At 41.9% G+C, this 17,260-nt stretch overlaps 1 protein-coding gene across 2 annotated transcripts in view; it reads left to right on the plus strand.

The window, feature by feature from the left end:
• The window catches only part of zfpm2a (zinc finger protein, FOG family member 2a), a 114,480-nt gene that overhangs the window by 48,551 nt on the left and 48,669 nt on the right, over positions 1-17,260 (plus strand). For both annotated transcript variants that reach the window (XM_019256594.2, XM_019256593.2), the window contains exon 4: positions 5,876-6,000. In XM_019256594.2, coding sequence (XP_019112139.1) covers positions 5,876-6,000 — 125 coding nt within the window. The remainder of the gene's footprint in view (positions 1-5,875; positions 6,001-17,260) is intronic.

A 17,260-nucleotide genomic window follows, 5' to 3' on the forward strand; every position in this document is an offset into this window, starting at 1 on the left:
GCTAGGTAAAGCCTTTATCCATCCGTCTCAAATACATGCATTCCCAATGCACATACCATCAATTACTCATTCATCCTGACACTCTCAGGTGGAGTAATGTCCTTTTGATGGTTCTGAAATTTTAAGGAAAGCATTTAAAATAATCAGATTCCAGCTGGAGTGGTGTGTGTCCTCTAGATGTTGTCATCGATACGGTGATATCTCTGTGTGAGGACAGTCATTCTTTAAGTTTTGCTGTCTGCCTTTACATGCTATCAATAGAAATTGCAGTGCTTCTCTAAAGATGGATGTCTCAGAGATTGTTGTCAGCGAAGCCTGCTGCTGAGTTCGCCGGGCTTCTGATGAAGCGGAGTGCTTGACAACTGGTATATTTCAATTGTTCAATGACACCAAACAATAGTTTCTGTGTTGGTAATGTACTGCAGGAATTAGTTCTTGTGTGTGTGACAGTGGGTGTGCGTTTGCACCTGTACTTTTCTCAACTTTATAATTTTCTTTATTACTTTAAACTTAAAGAAGGTCATGGGCATGGCAGGGTTCTGGGTTATATTTGAATCCCCACATAAATACAGAGCCCAGTATCCCTATGAATTACGTCCATGATGAACGATTCCACACCGCACAATTTACGTCCACTGCCAACGTTCAGTGCCAAAACAGGAAGTAGTGTTCCGTTTAAGTGTGTTGAGGTCGGGTTAGTGGGCATGTAGCACATTTGACTTGCCGCAGTCCTGTCGTAGACCTGCAAATAAAGCTTGCCTTCTCATTAGAGGAATAGTGTTTACTCTTTGGCGGAGAGCTAGATGAGAAGATCAATGTCACTTTCTTATCTGCCTGTTAGATATAAGGCAACAGACAGCAGCCAGTTAAGTTAGCTTAGCACAAAGACTGGAAACAGGGGGAAGCACATGGAAGGTGACAGAATCCACATACCAGTTTGAAGCTCACTAATTGTTAGATTTTCTTAGTTTGATGTGTACCAAAACTGAAGTGTAAAAATGTCGATTCTCTGCTGTATCTGGGGTTATGTGCTTTTTCTTGCTGCAAGCCATTGCCAGGCAAGTCACTGCTCAGAGCCAAGAAATAGTCCGCTACATAACCTCCCATAAAAAGGCAGATTGTTGTTTTTACACTTTACACTTGTTTTTACACACTTTTGTACAGATTAAACAAACAGAATATAACAAATAGTGAGTGAGTAAGACTATTTGCCTAAATGTCGCACTTTTGCTTTTATTGTTGATATGCAGAGAAAAAAAAATCACAAATTTTATTGTTAGCTTTTAACATAATATGGAATTTTATTCATGTTCTTGTCTGGCGACGGGGCTGGAAAACCTGTATTCCTGTATTAGCCGTGTCTTTGAAAACAAGACTTTTCAGACATTGTTGGCTCCTTCAACAAGGGTGGTGTGGCATTCCTCCATCCAGTGGACCCGTACAACCATCCCCAACCACCTGCTCAGCCTATGTGGAGTGTCACAGCTAAAATGCCCTAATCCCTTTGGCTTGTTTAACTCTTTCACCCCCAAGTCCTCCACAGTTGAAAACACGTCTGACCTAATGGGGTGAATCCCCCCCCCTATCAAATCACCCCTCCCTCCTCCTCCTCTCCCCTCCCTCCTCATATGGCCAAACTGAACGTGGTTGCCTGGAAACTTGCTCTCCGGCAAACGATCAACTCTCTACCCGCTGTTCAGGGCCAGAAGCAGCCACATCTAGGCGGGTTAGGGTGGGTTGGGGAGGGGTAGATGTGGGTGAGGAGGAGACGGGGTGGCGCTGCTGGTGGTGGAGGGTCCTCTACTGTTTTAAAACAAGCGCCTTTCTCTGAGATAATAGTGCAGGCTGAGGGTTATAAATGATGCATTTTACTCACTAGGACCTGATAATAGCAGTTTGGGTATGGGGGGGATAAAGTTCATCGCTCTCTTATCAAAGCTCTGCGACATTTCTCCTTCAGCTGTAAAATTTCATATCACATATCTGCTTTAAAGATGTGGCACCTTTTGTTGAACCGATACAGTGCATTCCATTTCACCCCATATGCCTCTCTCATGGTATATTAATTTATGGCCCATTTGCTGGCTCTATAACACAGCCTGTCGGTGGAGATGACTGGGATTCAGTAAGACATCTGTGAATTGCCACGCACAGGTTATTGAACTTTGAACAGCAGTCATTTATTTGCTTTGATTCAAAGGTGCTGCTTGATCTCAAGGGGGAATCATCTGCCGTGTGAAGCTCAAGCATATTTTCCCACTCGTCTCTTCTCTTGTCTTGTTTTCACCATAACATCCGCCCCTTCTGTTAATGTGCTCAAGATAACTGGAAAAAGGTAAAGTAAACCTTGAGCTCAGTCAATAATCAGGGTGTTTCTTTCTCTTTCCCTTGAAGTTGGTTCTTTGAACTAGTTAGAGAAGTCACATTCATGTTGAAAATAGCTGGAGCAGATCCATTGCTTTAACAAATGTTAATCTGCAGTAGCAAGTTGATGATGTCATTTGTCATCTCTGACCATTAGCAGAGACCTTACTCCGGGCCAGAAATTATATTAAGAAAACTCAGGCTCACACTTGATGTGCATTAATAGAAACATTCACAGTGAATAGTGAATCTATAATTGCATTTCGAAGAATTAACACAAAGAATATTACAGCTGCAGTCTTAATGCAAACCTCTGAAAATGGGAAACATATGAAACAGACTTGATAAGAACCATAACTGATGTACTACTATCTTCCACCCCTTCAGAACCTTCATCAGACATCATTACAGCCTCATGCTGTGCAGACAAACCTTTAAATCTAAAGAACTAAATTCCAGTCAAAATTCCAGTGTTTCCAAAGACAGTTAAATGTCCAAAATATACCAAACTTCTATGGAAATTTGTATAAAACTAGGCTCAGGAGTCCTCTGCATAGAATTTATACAGACTATCCAGGTGATACTGTCAGAATGTGTGGAATAAATGAGGAATATTGCATGTTATGGGTTTATTGAAAAGTGTTTGATTATATCTGATAATATTATTTAATAGTAGAAAGCGTTAGTTCACATCTCTTTGAGTTTCTGTCTGTCAATAGTCCACACCCATTTTTTCTTTAAATCATACCAGGCTGGCACCCTGCCACTGAGAAACTTATTAGTATTCAGTTGTATGCCATTGAAGGGAGCAATGAGGTCCCTTATTCCTCTGCACTATAACAGAAAAGAAAGACAGGACACACATACACACATTTAAAAAAACAAACAGATGCCTGCGTGGAGCATCTTGGGTGCTATCTGAGGAGGATCTCTCCACACAAAGGGACATTCATTGGTCTGCCAAGTATCTGTGGAGTGCAGGAACAGACCCTAGAGTCTAGCGACAGATGATGATCTTATCGAGGGAGGGGTGGGGGCTAGGGAGTGGGTGGTGGTTGAGGGGGTGTTGGTGGGTGTAGAGGGTGAAGGTGGCGGAGAGGGTTTTGGTTTGGATTTGGAGGAGGGTGGGGGTACAGCGTTGAGCCACATCATGAGCTCTGTTTTGCCAAGTGTGTGGCATTTGAGAATTGGATGATGAGGAACACTGAAGAGAGAACACAGGCGCAGGGTTTGTTAAATCTCCTAATAGCCCATTATGAGCTTTCTCTCTTGGTTCAGTCTATCCTTTGTGGTTTGACAGGTTAAACACTGTGCACTTCTGCATTTGTACAAAATGTATTTGTGATTGTGTTCCGGTGATAGAATTGGGATTTGGGGGCTTGTAAGAAATTAAATTATCACTATGACATCAAGAGTTTTTGCAGCCATAATTACAAAAAAAATGTCAGTAACCCAGTTGATAACAGAACACATCTGTCATTATATTTTTGCAATGTGACTAAACCTGTAAATGCTCATAGAGAACATAGAGACAGTGCGTGAAGGGAACTCATTATTCATCCACGGGTGTTTTTTTTTTTTTTTTTTTTTTTTTTTTTTTTTTTTTTTTTTTTTTGTGAGATCTTCCACTAGTATCTGCAACAGATGTGACAAGCCATCTGCGAGCCAAGGTCCTCAGGCAACATTTGGTGTGAGATGCACACAACTGGCACCTAAACATTGTGGACCACAAACCGCACAAATTGAATCGTACCCCCCTTTTCCTCCCCTTTCTTGCACCTACACTACCCATTACCCCCTTTTTACTCCAAGCATCCCACCCAAAAAACAGAAAGAAAAGGGTGAAGGAAAAGAATCAGAAGCGTTGGCTGGGGATGGCTTGAGCTGTTTGTCAAGCGGGGCTAAACAGGAACTTGCATCCAAGCGGTTAAAGGCCGTGGGTCTTATCTGAGGACAAACAGAATGCATCAAGCGGTGGCTGTTGCTCTCAGTGATGACGACCAGCTGTGCACCAATGTTTAATTATTTCTCTGTAATGAGCTTACCCACCTTCCACTGCAGCACCAGGAAGACAGCATGCAGCAGCAGGAACGCGGGAGGGGAGGAAGAGTGAAATAAAGAATAATAATGCTGTCCAGATTATCTCGTTTTTAGGACTATTCTAAAACCATGCTTGTATTTTCTCCAAAATATATCTTAATGTTTAGACCATGTGTTTGTGTTGCAGAGATTCTGTCTGCACCTTTAACAAAGACGTGATCAAAAACAAGTGAATTTTATTATGGGTGACATTTAGCTTTTTATTGTTACCGGGGTGACCACCACTGATGAGTATATGATCAACAAGGTGTCATTTGTAGCGGGTAATAGCACTAGGCTGATGTTTCAATCATGTTTATGCATGCAAAGGAGCACATAAGCGCACATTTCCATACCAGCACAACAGAGGGACACAATAGCGTGCCGCAGATACACGGCTGATATTTACACAGTGGACCAGGGCTGAATAGGTCATTATACCACGTATGCATCAGAAAGTTCAGTGATCACTTCAGCCCATTCACCATGAACCGAATGCCCCGAATACTTATTAGCCACATGTGTGAACAAATAGGTTAAAAGACACAATGTTAACAACTCATGTAGAGTTTGTTTGAATAATAATACATTATGTTTTTTTTGCCCGACGACGTAGGTGGCAGCTTCAGTCCTTTATATAAAGAAAGCTTCAGATGACTAAACCCTGATAAAAAATGTCCTTTGTTTGAGTTTGTGTCCAGAAAGTTTACAGAATCAGATAGAACTTGTAGCTACAGATGTCTGAATCGTCACACTTCCTCTTAAAAGACTTCTTAAGGTTGTCAAGGCAACCACTCGGAAATGTACAGTTGAGAGCTGCATACTTTCCCTGCCACGCACACACATGGACACATGCACGCAGACACACGTACACAAACATCCTCTTCAGTAAACTATGTCACGGCCTGCCATGGGGATTATCATAACTATTTGATTAATCACCATCCAGAAAAAGTACTCTGAATCTAAGAGATAAGATAGTGGGGGGTGTCAGGGAGGTGAGCACTGGTCGTTCTAACAGTGCTATCCGGTTTCACTGTTAATTAACTGGAGCTCTGTGCAGCACTAACAAGGGCCCAGCCTTCCTGGAACAACAGAAATAGGCCTGCCACTAGCTGCTCTTGCAAGCCAGCGAGCCTGCACTGTCTCACAGAGATTATCTCAACACAAGACACCTTTCAAGTAAGGTTAGCGCGCCATGTGTCTGAGGAACACCATCAGATGGATGCTTGCTTGATTTGCTTATCCATTCTGAAACTGCTCGGCTTTAACCTTCACTGCTTACTGCGGAGCTTTGAGGCAATATGTGATTGCACATGTAGGTTTTAAGGGGGAAAGGACAATGAATGAATGTCACTGTGATTTGATGTGGAACTTGTGTGCTATATAGAGCGCCACGGCTGACTGCTTTGGGTTTCTGGTGTGTTTTTAGGAGAGCTGGATGCGTTCCTTAAAGACGGCGAGCGTCGGATCCACAGCCGGCAGCAGCTTCCCGTGGGGACAACATGGGGACCTTTTGAGGGGAAGATTGAGATGAGCACTGAGAGCACTGCACTGGTATGTCCTTGTTTTTGGTCAACTTCTGTATCATTTGGAAAATTTGGGTGACACTTTCTAAAATTAACCAACCACATTTGTGAAATGAACAAGACAGAATAACTGGATACAATGAATAAGAGGGAGTTATTTACTGTAAGAAGACCAAGATTAAATAAATTGAATCTGACACATTGAATCCGATCTTTAGCTTCAACTCTGAGACAGCTAAGAAACCACTGATCTCAGTATAGGCTCATATGGACTTAACAGATGTAGCTATGTGCCTGTCCAAACAATGCTTTAAACATTTTAAAATCAATCCTGAAACAAAGTGGCAGCCAACATAAAGAAGCTAAAGAAGGTACAATGTGGTTCCATCTCAACTTATTTAAAGCTTTGCTTCTCCAAGCTGTACTGAACTGAGAGAAAGGAAGTGAAGAGAGAATTATTTGATGAATAATCAAAATGAGATCAGAGATTTATAGCCACAGATTTATTGTTGCACGATAAGAATCTTGGATTTGGCAGTATCTGATCAGAAATATGTAGCAGGCCAATAAAAATATCTTGTCTTGTCCAGACTGAACTCAAATTGTTTGGTATGTAGGATTTAAAGTAACAGCCAACATACAAAGGTCAGTGTGCTTTATTGGATAGTATATAATTATAAGCTTTTAGATTCGCTGAAACTACTTTCTAATTAATGGATTTTGCTCTTAATGGTGTGAGGCATTTTGTCAGAAGGTAAGTGGTCAAAATCAACTGAAAACCCAAGTGATATTTTTATTAATGACCTGCTGCAGATATGGAAAATATCAATAATTGATTTATAAATCATTATCAAGCTATTACTTACAACGTATAACCCCTGTATAAAGTGTGCCTTATTAAAACGTGTTTGTTGTCTGGACTAAAGGGATCATTAAAACCTGCAGTCAGATCACTTTTCTTGGTCAGTCTTTGCTTTTAGCAGCCATGGAAACATGATTACCGGAAAGTCTTACATCTAAAGACCATATTAATGGCAATTCCCACGACATTCAAACCTATTGAGGTGACTCTTCTGGAATCCAACTGGCCCCCAACAAAAGCCTTTGAAGTGCATCAATTTTAACCATTTAATCTGCATATTTTATGACAAAACACTTTAATTGGTGGATTTTGAGCTCAGTCCAGGCTTCAATTGAGTGAAGTCATATTCCATTATTTTTGATGTTACCCTGCACACAGCGGCTTTATATCTCTTGTTTCAAAGATCCCAGCAGAGGCTCGTGTTGACCTGCTGCTCTGGTGAAGTGACAAGTCCTCCCCGGGTTTGATATTCCACTCTGCATTTGGATTAATTAAGAAATTCTTATTAAAATTGTAACCAAGCTCACATTCATCCTGTTAGGAAACATACGGAAAAGTCCAAGAGGATTTTTTGGCCCTCTCCTCGTTTTCTCCAGATTCCTTGAACACATAACTTTATTAAATCATTTTCGGAGCAGTTTCGACTGTTTTCTAAGCTCCCCTCATGGTTTTGAAGTCATCAGTGGCTTTAAATAACTCAGGCCGTATTATAGCCATGAAATATGGCTTCTCTCAGGGTAAAGCCAGTTATCCTTGGGCAGAAAAGTGATTTGACAGAGCAACACCTCAAGTTGCCTTCCAAAGTAACACACTCACTCATATATTTCTCCTGCTATCTCTGCATGAATTTCCCTGAAAGGCATCCAAAACCAACCTTCAGCTGTCCCTCAAATGACCCTTCGACTCCCTAAGTGATGTCATATAAAACATCTTTGTTGCTGGGGTGCTTTCAGTAGATACAAACTTTATAAATTCATCACACTTCCTGCTGAACTAGATACACAAACTGATTGTTGCTCTTGGCAAGAGTGATATGTTCTTAACTAACTGCCCTCTGAGGAATTCATTGCTACTTTCTAGACCCTCCGCAGGTTTTGTCTTTTTTCTTAAGTGAGCAGGTGCTGGTCATCACCTGTAATAGGCTGTGGAGGGGTTACAGAATATGCCAAACCTCCCTCGCAATTAAAAGCAGTGGAAGAAGCTTTGGCATATTGCCTTTAAGGATCTCATGTGTGTCTATTCTCCCGGGGGCCCTTTCAATGCTTTGCTGCTTGCCCCCCTCCTCTGCTAAGTTTCATCTCTCAAATAGGATACTGGCTGTTAGCAGCTTCTCACTATCTCTCATTAAAGGCTAGGTCAACCCAGCTGGCATGTTTTGTTTTACTGAGCCTCCTTTTAGGGTTCAGCTTAACTTTTTACTTTGTTTCGTAGACGCAGAATAAGCCAGAAACTCTTGTAGTTTTGCACATCACCAGGGAATCACCTAATTTACAGTAGCATCGTTTCCTTTCTTTCTTTTCTTTTTTTCTTAATCAAACTTCTAGTTATTGAGCTGTTGCCTAGTTAAACATGCAGCCACTGGCAACATCCCTAATGTGGTGCTGCATTTATCTCAGTTGTTTCAGAGGGAGGCGAGGGAGTTGTGCAAATCTTCAAGCACTGACACATCAAGACAGGAACAAACCCTGATGCCTCACCTGGAGAGGGAAAAGGGGAAAAGTCGAAATAACAAATGTGAGTGTGAGGAGAGAAAGAAGAAGAAGAAGAAGAAGAAAGAGAAGAAAAAAGGCCTGGCTAGTTTTGATGCATGTCAGTGCTGCAGAGCGGGGTCAGAAGGCAGTAGAAAGCGTTTGAGGTAGAAATAAAGGCTCATTGCTTCATGGGTCTCTACCTCAGCTAGGAGGCACTCTCACTCATTCTTATGAAGTGTGACCTCCACAGACTATTAAATCTCCTTTTACCCTCTCAGATTTTTTTGAAACCATAGAGGTGAATGCATTACCCGAAGGAAGCCAGGTGTATGGCAGGAGTGACACCTCTCTCATGCTCGAAGCACATGACCCGCTGGTGAGATATTGATATGCCCTCTCTGAAATCAAACATATATTATCCCTTCATCCAGACACGTCATTTAAGATATGACTTTTTAGAGGTCAAGCTATTTTTGTCGAGGCGCCACGTACCTCCGTTTCTCAATCCTTGGCATCGTGCCCAGAGAAGGACTAAAGTGTGATGACTCCTTAAAGTGGCTTACAGTAAATAATGAAAATACAGTGAATTTAAGCATTAAACTGGACAGGAGTAGCACTTTGGCACACGCAGAGCCATTTAGGAGTAAGGTCTGGATGGTGTCTGGGGAGTAGTCCAGTGGATTCTGATGGAGAGGTGGGTAAGAATGGAAGGTGGGGAGGGTTACTGGTCCCTAGAGGTAGCAAATGGGAGCAAAAGCTGGAGCTGGCCTAGCTATATGTGGGGGCTGATGTGGGGAGGCTGCTGGTGGACGACAGGCCTCAGTAGCTGACCGCAGTGATGGATGATGCTGAGAAAGAATGGCGAGTGGTGCGTTACGTGCAGTTGTCCAGGCAGGCCTGGAAAGAGAGGTATAAAGCTTGAAAAAGAAAGAATGAAAGGAGAGCAAGAGAGTGTGTGGAGAGAGAAAGAGAGAGAGAGAGAGAGAGAGAGAGAGGAAACAGGAAAAAACAGAGGGGAAAAAAGCATGACAGGAAATCTGGGCATCTGCAGGACAGAGATAGGGTCACATCTCGACCGTTTATCAAAGAGGAAAGCAGATTTCACAGCTGATGGGTCGGCCGTGGCAGGTCTGTAGACCCCAGGGCTCAGCTTGGCATGAGGGACTGGAGTTATAGTTATTGCTGTTGCAGACCTGTTAACACAATCACTTTCGCTGCATGGACAGCTCATATCCCTGGATGTACTGTGGCATTTTTATACCTTCTTTATCATTCTTGGACGACATATAAGCTAAATAAGTTCCACATGTTATATTTTTTTAACAGGACGTAGCTCAATCGGAGAAATGGAAAGCTTTCAACTAGATTAAAAGACAGAGACCGGAGTCTGAAGTAACTTGACAGGGTCAGAACACTTTGTAGCGAGTGAGGCAAAGGTGAGGAAGGCAAAGAAGGGAAAAGCAAGTAACAGACGGCAAGACAAAATGAAAATAAGAGAGAGAAAAAATTTGAAAGAATAAAAACAACCAAGACTTGGCATTGTGCTACTGTTGTCAGCCTGATTTCTCTGCTCTGTTCCTCTTCCTCCTCTCCTCTCTCCTCTCTGTCTGACTGATGGAGCTGCCAGAGCACCGTCTCATCCCTCACTTCTCTCACTGATCAATCAGACCATTAGACTCCAATTACAGCCGCAGCCCCGGCGCAGGTGAGCGACGAGCACATTCAGCCGGCTGCCGACAACGCCTCCGTCCGGATTCCTCGCACTCTCCAAATTAACGCAAATTAATAGTGACACTCAGACATAAATGTCTGCAATCGAGGGGCTAAATTAACAGTCTGGGTCGAAGCTATTGAGTAGCAGGTGTCTTTAAAAGCGGTAATTACCTATGCTGGACAGAACCGAGAGGAGAGGGTGGCCCACGGTTTGCCTGGAGTAAGAGGCCTGGCCCCGGTGAGCCTGGCTTCCATTGTAGGTGTTAATAATTGATTGGGAGGCAAGCTATTAATGAGCAGCAGATTTAGAGCTCTGTTGTAAATGTGTGTTGATGAGGGTGTTGCCGCCTCTTGTACAATGCCTTACCAATGCTAATTACTGGGGCTTAGTCAAGGTGCACTGTAATGAGTCTGGATTCAATAGAATTCTGGTCTTCGTGTGTTTTGAGGGCCTTTTAGTGCAAATTACATGCTAATTGTAATGCATATGACTTGCTTAATTCCAGATTAAGATCTCTAAGGCATTTTTCAATCTTGACTTCTATCTTAATTTACTTGTTTTACATTAGCGAATTTTGCTGTGAGCACAGGTTTATGATAAAACAAATCTGCTACTGTAATCTCTTTTTCATACAAAGGTCCTGATACAAAGGCAATGATTTGGAAGGACGTGGTAAAAGTCAATAAGCGCTATAGGCTAAACGAATATAATAACCAATTTAGTCTTAACACAATATTATAATATTACCCGTGTGTCATAAGCCCTCATAACCATAATGATACTGTGTTAGATTTTGCTAGTATCTAAGAATAGGTAGGATATCTAGTGTGTTGGCAGTGGAGAAATAACATGTGAAGTATGGAGAGAAAGACAACCTCTGTTACATGTTTGTCTAATTGTTTAAGATATAAAATGAACCCTTTATGAATTCTTTTTACACCAGAAGAGGGTAAATAATTCACATTTATACTAAACCGTGTGTGAGAACACAGCTAAATGCCCACATGTGCACAATGTGTTCGTGTTTTTGACTGTATGACTGTATGTGCAGCGTTTGTTTCGGGTCATACTGTAGTGTCTGTGTGTGTGTGTGAGAGCGTGTGTGAGCGCTTCAGCCTTGCGTACACAGACTGTGTGCTGCTTTTAGCTGCGAACAGAGAGCTTTAGCTTGTAGACTACAGAAGAGCGAAAATGTCAAGATACTGTCCTAATTTTCACCTGGGACAGAGAGAGAGGCAGAGGCTGTCAACCGATGGAGTGTGATTATTGTGTAATTTAGTACAAGGGTAGGAATATGGGCCTGTGCAACCAAAAAATGCTCCAGAAATTATTCAGCCCATCACTCAAGCCATTTATCTCACCCCTTTTGCCCACCCTCTCCCTCCAATATGTTTATTGTTAGCTACCCCTAAACTTTAACAAGTGGTGGCGGATTTTTCTGTTTCAGAAATTATATTTTTCTTCTTGTCATTGCTTCATTAATCAAGAGGAGGCATTCTGAAAAATGTTTTGTTTTGGAGGCTGCAATCTATTTTGTGTGTGTGTGTGTTGTAGTTAATCTGCGCCCGTGGCAGGTTTCCCCTCCGAAACGCAGCGCTAAGCAGCGGTATCGCAGGCCTATTGTTGTAGCCTCTGTCATAGCAAGGAGAGCCTGATGCAGGCCTGGGCTCGCCTGATAAGGAAAAGAGGATTCAACATGGCTGGAAAGGAGAATCAGTGGGACTTGAGAGTGGAGTACGGATGGGGCAGATGCGCTCGCACACACACACACACACACATACGTACAGACTCACACAGACATACAGAATGATACACACACATACAGTCACACATGAGCCGACACACACACAAATCATCACCATCATCACACTGGCACATGCCCAGGCAATTATTTACAGTAACATCCAATTACATATGCAAGAAGGCACCCCAGGATAGGACCTCTCTGTAGCATAGCTGCTAAATGACACACAAGCATAGACACACACAGCCTGAAATATGCATGCACATAAGCAAACAAACCATTACACATACACACAAAAAAAAAAAAAAAATCAAGTCCGAACATTTTGATTTATGTTTGCATTTAATGGTGGCCTGTGCTTTCTATCTGTAAGTCACACTGTCTTGGATATGGTTTGAAAACGCCACACATTATCAGGACTAACAGGATTTGAATTTCTCTGTTGGACACACAAATAATTTTGGCACAAAGAATGTGGCTTCATCTAATGAAATAATGGGCCCAAATTTTAGGCGGAGAACCAATTTGTGATTGCATGCATCAATTATTTCTTGGGTTTAAACCAATATCAGGGCTGGGGTCCCTTCAGATGGGTAAAATGGTAATTATCTGGACTGCTTCGCCTTGCTCAATGTCATCCATATATTTATCGATGGAATTATCGATGGTTTTCATGTTCTTACATCAGTAGCGGGAAACATCCAAGCAGATTCTACTGAAGTGGCCTTTCCAGTGTGGGCTTTTTTAGCACAGATCAACATGACATTGACGTCTGTTTGTGAGTCAGATGGAGAGTGGATTGCAGGCTGTGCAGGTCCACAATCATTGTTTTTTTAAAATTGCTATTTACATTTATTCCCCAAGCCTGCACTCTCAAAGTTTCTGTGAGCATGGCTGGAACTCATTGCCGCCCACATCTCCACGTATTAGCCATGAAGCACTCAGTCAGTCAGCTAGTCAGAGCTATTATGGCCACAGCTGAGCTCCACTGTTTGGGAGATAATGCATGGTTGACTTGATCTACAAGTGAACCTGACATTTTGCTGTCCTTACATCACAACACTACTACCCAAACTGATATGGCAGGTCCCCTGATAAGCAGAGCAGGACTCACTGATTTGCTTTGTGCTCACTGTAATGGCTGCATGGTTTCCTCAAACATGCCAAGGATACAGTGACAAGATCAAAATCCAGAACACACAATTCGTTGGATTTCTGGTTCAGAAGTTGTTTGGACTGTTTTGAAGATTTTTGAATAATAAGTATTTATATCAATGATTTTTTTTGTGTTATAATTACAGCAAACGGTACTGAAACTTAAACCATGTTTGGGGGTGATAGTAGCAGTATTTATCTCAAAATTAAGACCATATTTCTCATAAATCCTGTTGCTCATATCACGAAGATCAAAGCTTTTCTCTGTCTCCTCAAAACAGATAAGCAAAGCAAATTCAACACACTGTGTTTCTGTGGTTTTTGGCACCCCCTCCTCCATCTACCGCTTTTGCTTTCATCACAATGTAATAAAAGCAACTTCAGACAGCTGTAGTTACTGTTTACTCCTCAGATTTTCAGATTTTATATAAGAAAAAAAATCAAATGATGAACTTTTAAAACACAGTGTAATTATATAGATTAAACTACAAAACTGCCTTTTCCCCTTGTTTTTGCTGTAAAGTCTTGCAGTGCACACAGATTTATAGATTGAAAATGTAGTTACTGTACATGTGTTGAAGACATCCTGAGACATCCATTGTTAATATTTTCAATCCTGTCACTTGTTTTATTATTTACTTGAGATCATTTACAAAAACTAAAACTGCCTTTCTTCAGTCATTTATTTATCTCTGTGGCAGACAGATCTAGATAAAGATGAATGTGCATTATTGTGCAGATTTCACACTTAAGAAACATTGCTCATGCGCCTGTAATGATAGGACTCCAACCTCACAGACATTGGAGATGTGGCCATTCTACTGTAATAGACAGACAGGCAGCACTGTGCTCAAACATCGCTTAAACAGGCCTGGCGATGGCTGAAAGCCTCAGCCAGGCTCCAGGTCCTGGGGGGGAGGCACTTTTGACACCCACAGGGCTTAAGGGTGAAGCTGGGTGTCCTCATCACAACACTCTGTCTGTCTGTCTGTGGCCCATCAGGGAGCGACACAGTCTGGATAGCAAACTGTCACACAGAAGAGATGTAGTATCTGCATGCTTATGTTTTCTGTATATCATAAACACGCACAAACAGCTTGATATGAACATTAACATTCATGAACAACTGTTCCATTTGGGATAGCATAACACTTAAACAAGTCACACACTATCACTTACACACTTATCTCAACAGTTTTATGAATCTGAATGACTGCTTCCTCGTAGCAGATTTGTGGAGATGCTTCTTTAGCAGCGATATACCTTACAAATAAATCAGCAGAGCTAGGTTTCAGTCTTTACAGAATGTTAGTCTGACAGGCAACAATAGTCAAGCTCAGAACTCCCTGGCTTCACACATATCGACTTGTTTTACAGTATGCAATATGTCTTCCCAAATGAATGATTATCCAACACTTCAATACACAACAGACCTCCATTGCAGCAAAGGCGCAAGTGGAAGAAGAAGAAGAAGAAGTAAAAAGAAAGAAAAGTGAAACAAAGTTGAGTGGTGCCAGCTGCTTTGCCATCTGTCACTGTCATGGCTGCACTTGTGATATGTTGAAATAACTTTCCTGAAAAGTGGCGGAGATAATCCTCGATTGTTTCCATTTGCTAGCACCCGATAGGTCTCTTGGTATTCCAGCACATAGTTAGTTCAGAGCAGGGGTTTGTGGTAGCTGTAGATGACTGACTGATCCCTCTATTAGCTGTGATTGTAGAAATATAAAGCCATTCTTATCATCTCTTCTAAAGGAAGTTTTAAAGATTAAGAGTTCCCCATGTTTTGAAGTTAGAAAGTGAGGAAATGAGAAAACATCTCCAACATCATATATTATTTACAGCAAAGAGCTTTCTACATTGTCACTCTTAGAAATTCACCAATTTCCCTCCCCTATTTCCTTTTTGGTCACATTGGAGAGAGAAGTGGAGAAGCATAGAGGCTTTGCTTGCTTCACCTCCTTCAGAAAAAGAAGGATTGGTAACCTACTGGGAGGCAAACCCCTGCTGGTAGACCTTGATAAGTCCTTGCTGTCCCCTGTCCTGGCCTTAGCCCTCTGATCCTCAGCCTAGTTGGCTCAGGGCCTACCAAAGACAAAGCCTTGTCAGAATGACTCTGGACGGATGAACACCCAAGCAGAAAAAAATCAAGTCTTCTGACAAAAAAAAAGGTTAGCATTGAAGATAAGAAAGCTGATAGGTGCTGGAGGAGATGAAGGTCTGGACAGTGTCCATTCGCTCCATGGTGGTCCAGCAGTGCCTCATTAGATGGATGTGTATGAGGCTGTCAAAGCAGGAATATTATACCACGGGGTCGTCAGCAAACTAATTGGGTAACAAAGACCATTTCCAGCTCGAGAAACCCATCTTTTAACAGTCCGTGTGCTGAGACTCTGATAAGAGAGTTCACGTCTAATGCATTTAGCGAGGGGCAAGTTCACCATCTTTATCTTATTTACTTAACTTGGTGTAAATATTGTTGGTCTTTTATGGTGGATTTAGTAAGACCCCATTTCTCTGAAGTGCACCCAAGGATCAAACTATTGAACACTGCAATAAGATGATCAGGTGGTATGCAAATCACAGATACCTTTGTTAGGTTTGTTTGTCATGAGAACAAAGTTACATTTGCAGTGTTTCTTTCTCTTTGTTCTCTGTCTCAAATGATTTTAATTTGTTCTACTTTCAACTGTGTTTACTGTAATTATTATTCTGTACAATTAGATATGGGTAGAGCTCAATTTCTGAATCAGGTGGTGAGATTGGCTGCACAAACTGCGAGTCTCATGCAATATAAAATCACATACAGTAGATGCTATTCTAATGCGTCATGAAATTTCTGACTGCACCAGCGAAGAGAGAGGAGTTCAAAAGAATATTAAAATCCAATACCTAAAGGGGGGCACAGAGGTTTATCTAAAGTCAGGGGCTTTATTCAAGCATCATGCCAACTATTTTATTGTTTGTCTTTATTTACTGCCTTTGACTGATCCTGGTCTGCCAACTGTGGTTATGAGAGCAGGGATTTGTTGTGACCCCATTGACTGATTGACTCTCAAGCTCCCTTTCTTCCTCTTTGAAGAAATCCCCCAATCCGCATGTTTATTCCTGACAGAGAAAGAGTGGATCTGACCAGAGAATATGCCACCTGCCACCTTGACCCCCAGGGGCCATGGTAATATCCATACAGGTGAGCATTACTGGCTCCGAGTTCCCTATTATGTTCCCTCACACAGCTTCTCGCTGCTCGGGGAGTCAGCCCTAACTTACATGCAAAAGATCAAACAAGTCCTTCCCAATTGAATTCAAATGGGAAATTTCGAGTAATTCAAACAGTGAGTAGTGAAGCGACGGGGCTGTTCTGTCCCCTGACCAAAGCCAAACACAAGAAGTACATGTGTGCATATGTGCACTCTACCTGCAAGACATGATTAAGTCCTGGAGCACATGCATTACAAATTCAGCCTTCTCTTGTTTACAACTTCAAATAATTCTCGGGACATATGCATTATACATAGTTATGGCAGTACCCACACATTTACTTGTGAAGTTGAATTAAACATTCTCCATTACAAAGAAAGTTGGAGGCATTGTTGTATGATGCTGAAGGGCTGGGGAAGGAAAAGAGGCGAAGACGATGTGTGTGGAAGTTTTGACTGAATCGGTAGAGAGCAGTGTTGGGTGATGTACAAATATTAGAGGAAAGAAAAGAGGGAGATGAGCAAGGGTAGGAGATAAGAGGAGGAAAGGAAAGGGAAATGTAAAAAAAAAAAAAGACAGCGAGAGAGAAGAGGGATAGCAAACGAATAAATAGGAAATGAAAGAAAGAGAAATGAGAGGAAGGAAAGAAAAGGAAGGTATATCAAAAGGAAAGGAATAGCAGAAGAAATAAGAGGAAAGGAAAGGGGGCAGGGGTGGAGAAAGGGGTTGCTTGTCTTCAGGGCAGGTACAGCTTACACTAAACTGTTTGGCTTTAGAGCTGGAGCACCTCAATGTGCCTGAAGGTCTTGAAGAATGGAGTATGGAAAGAGTGCCCCCCTCCTTCTGAAGCTCTATTCTTCTTTCTTCTCCTCCCTGATTTAGTAAGCAGTAGATTCAGTTTATATATATATATATATATAT

This window comes from Larimichthys crocea, chromosome XIII (genome assembly GCF_000972845.2).
Source record: "Larimichthys crocea isolate SSNF chromosome XIII, L_crocea_2.0, whole genome shotgun sequence".
NCBI classification, from domain to species: domain Eukaryota; kingdom Metazoa; phylum Chordata; class Actinopteri; family Sciaenidae; genus Larimichthys; species Larimichthys crocea.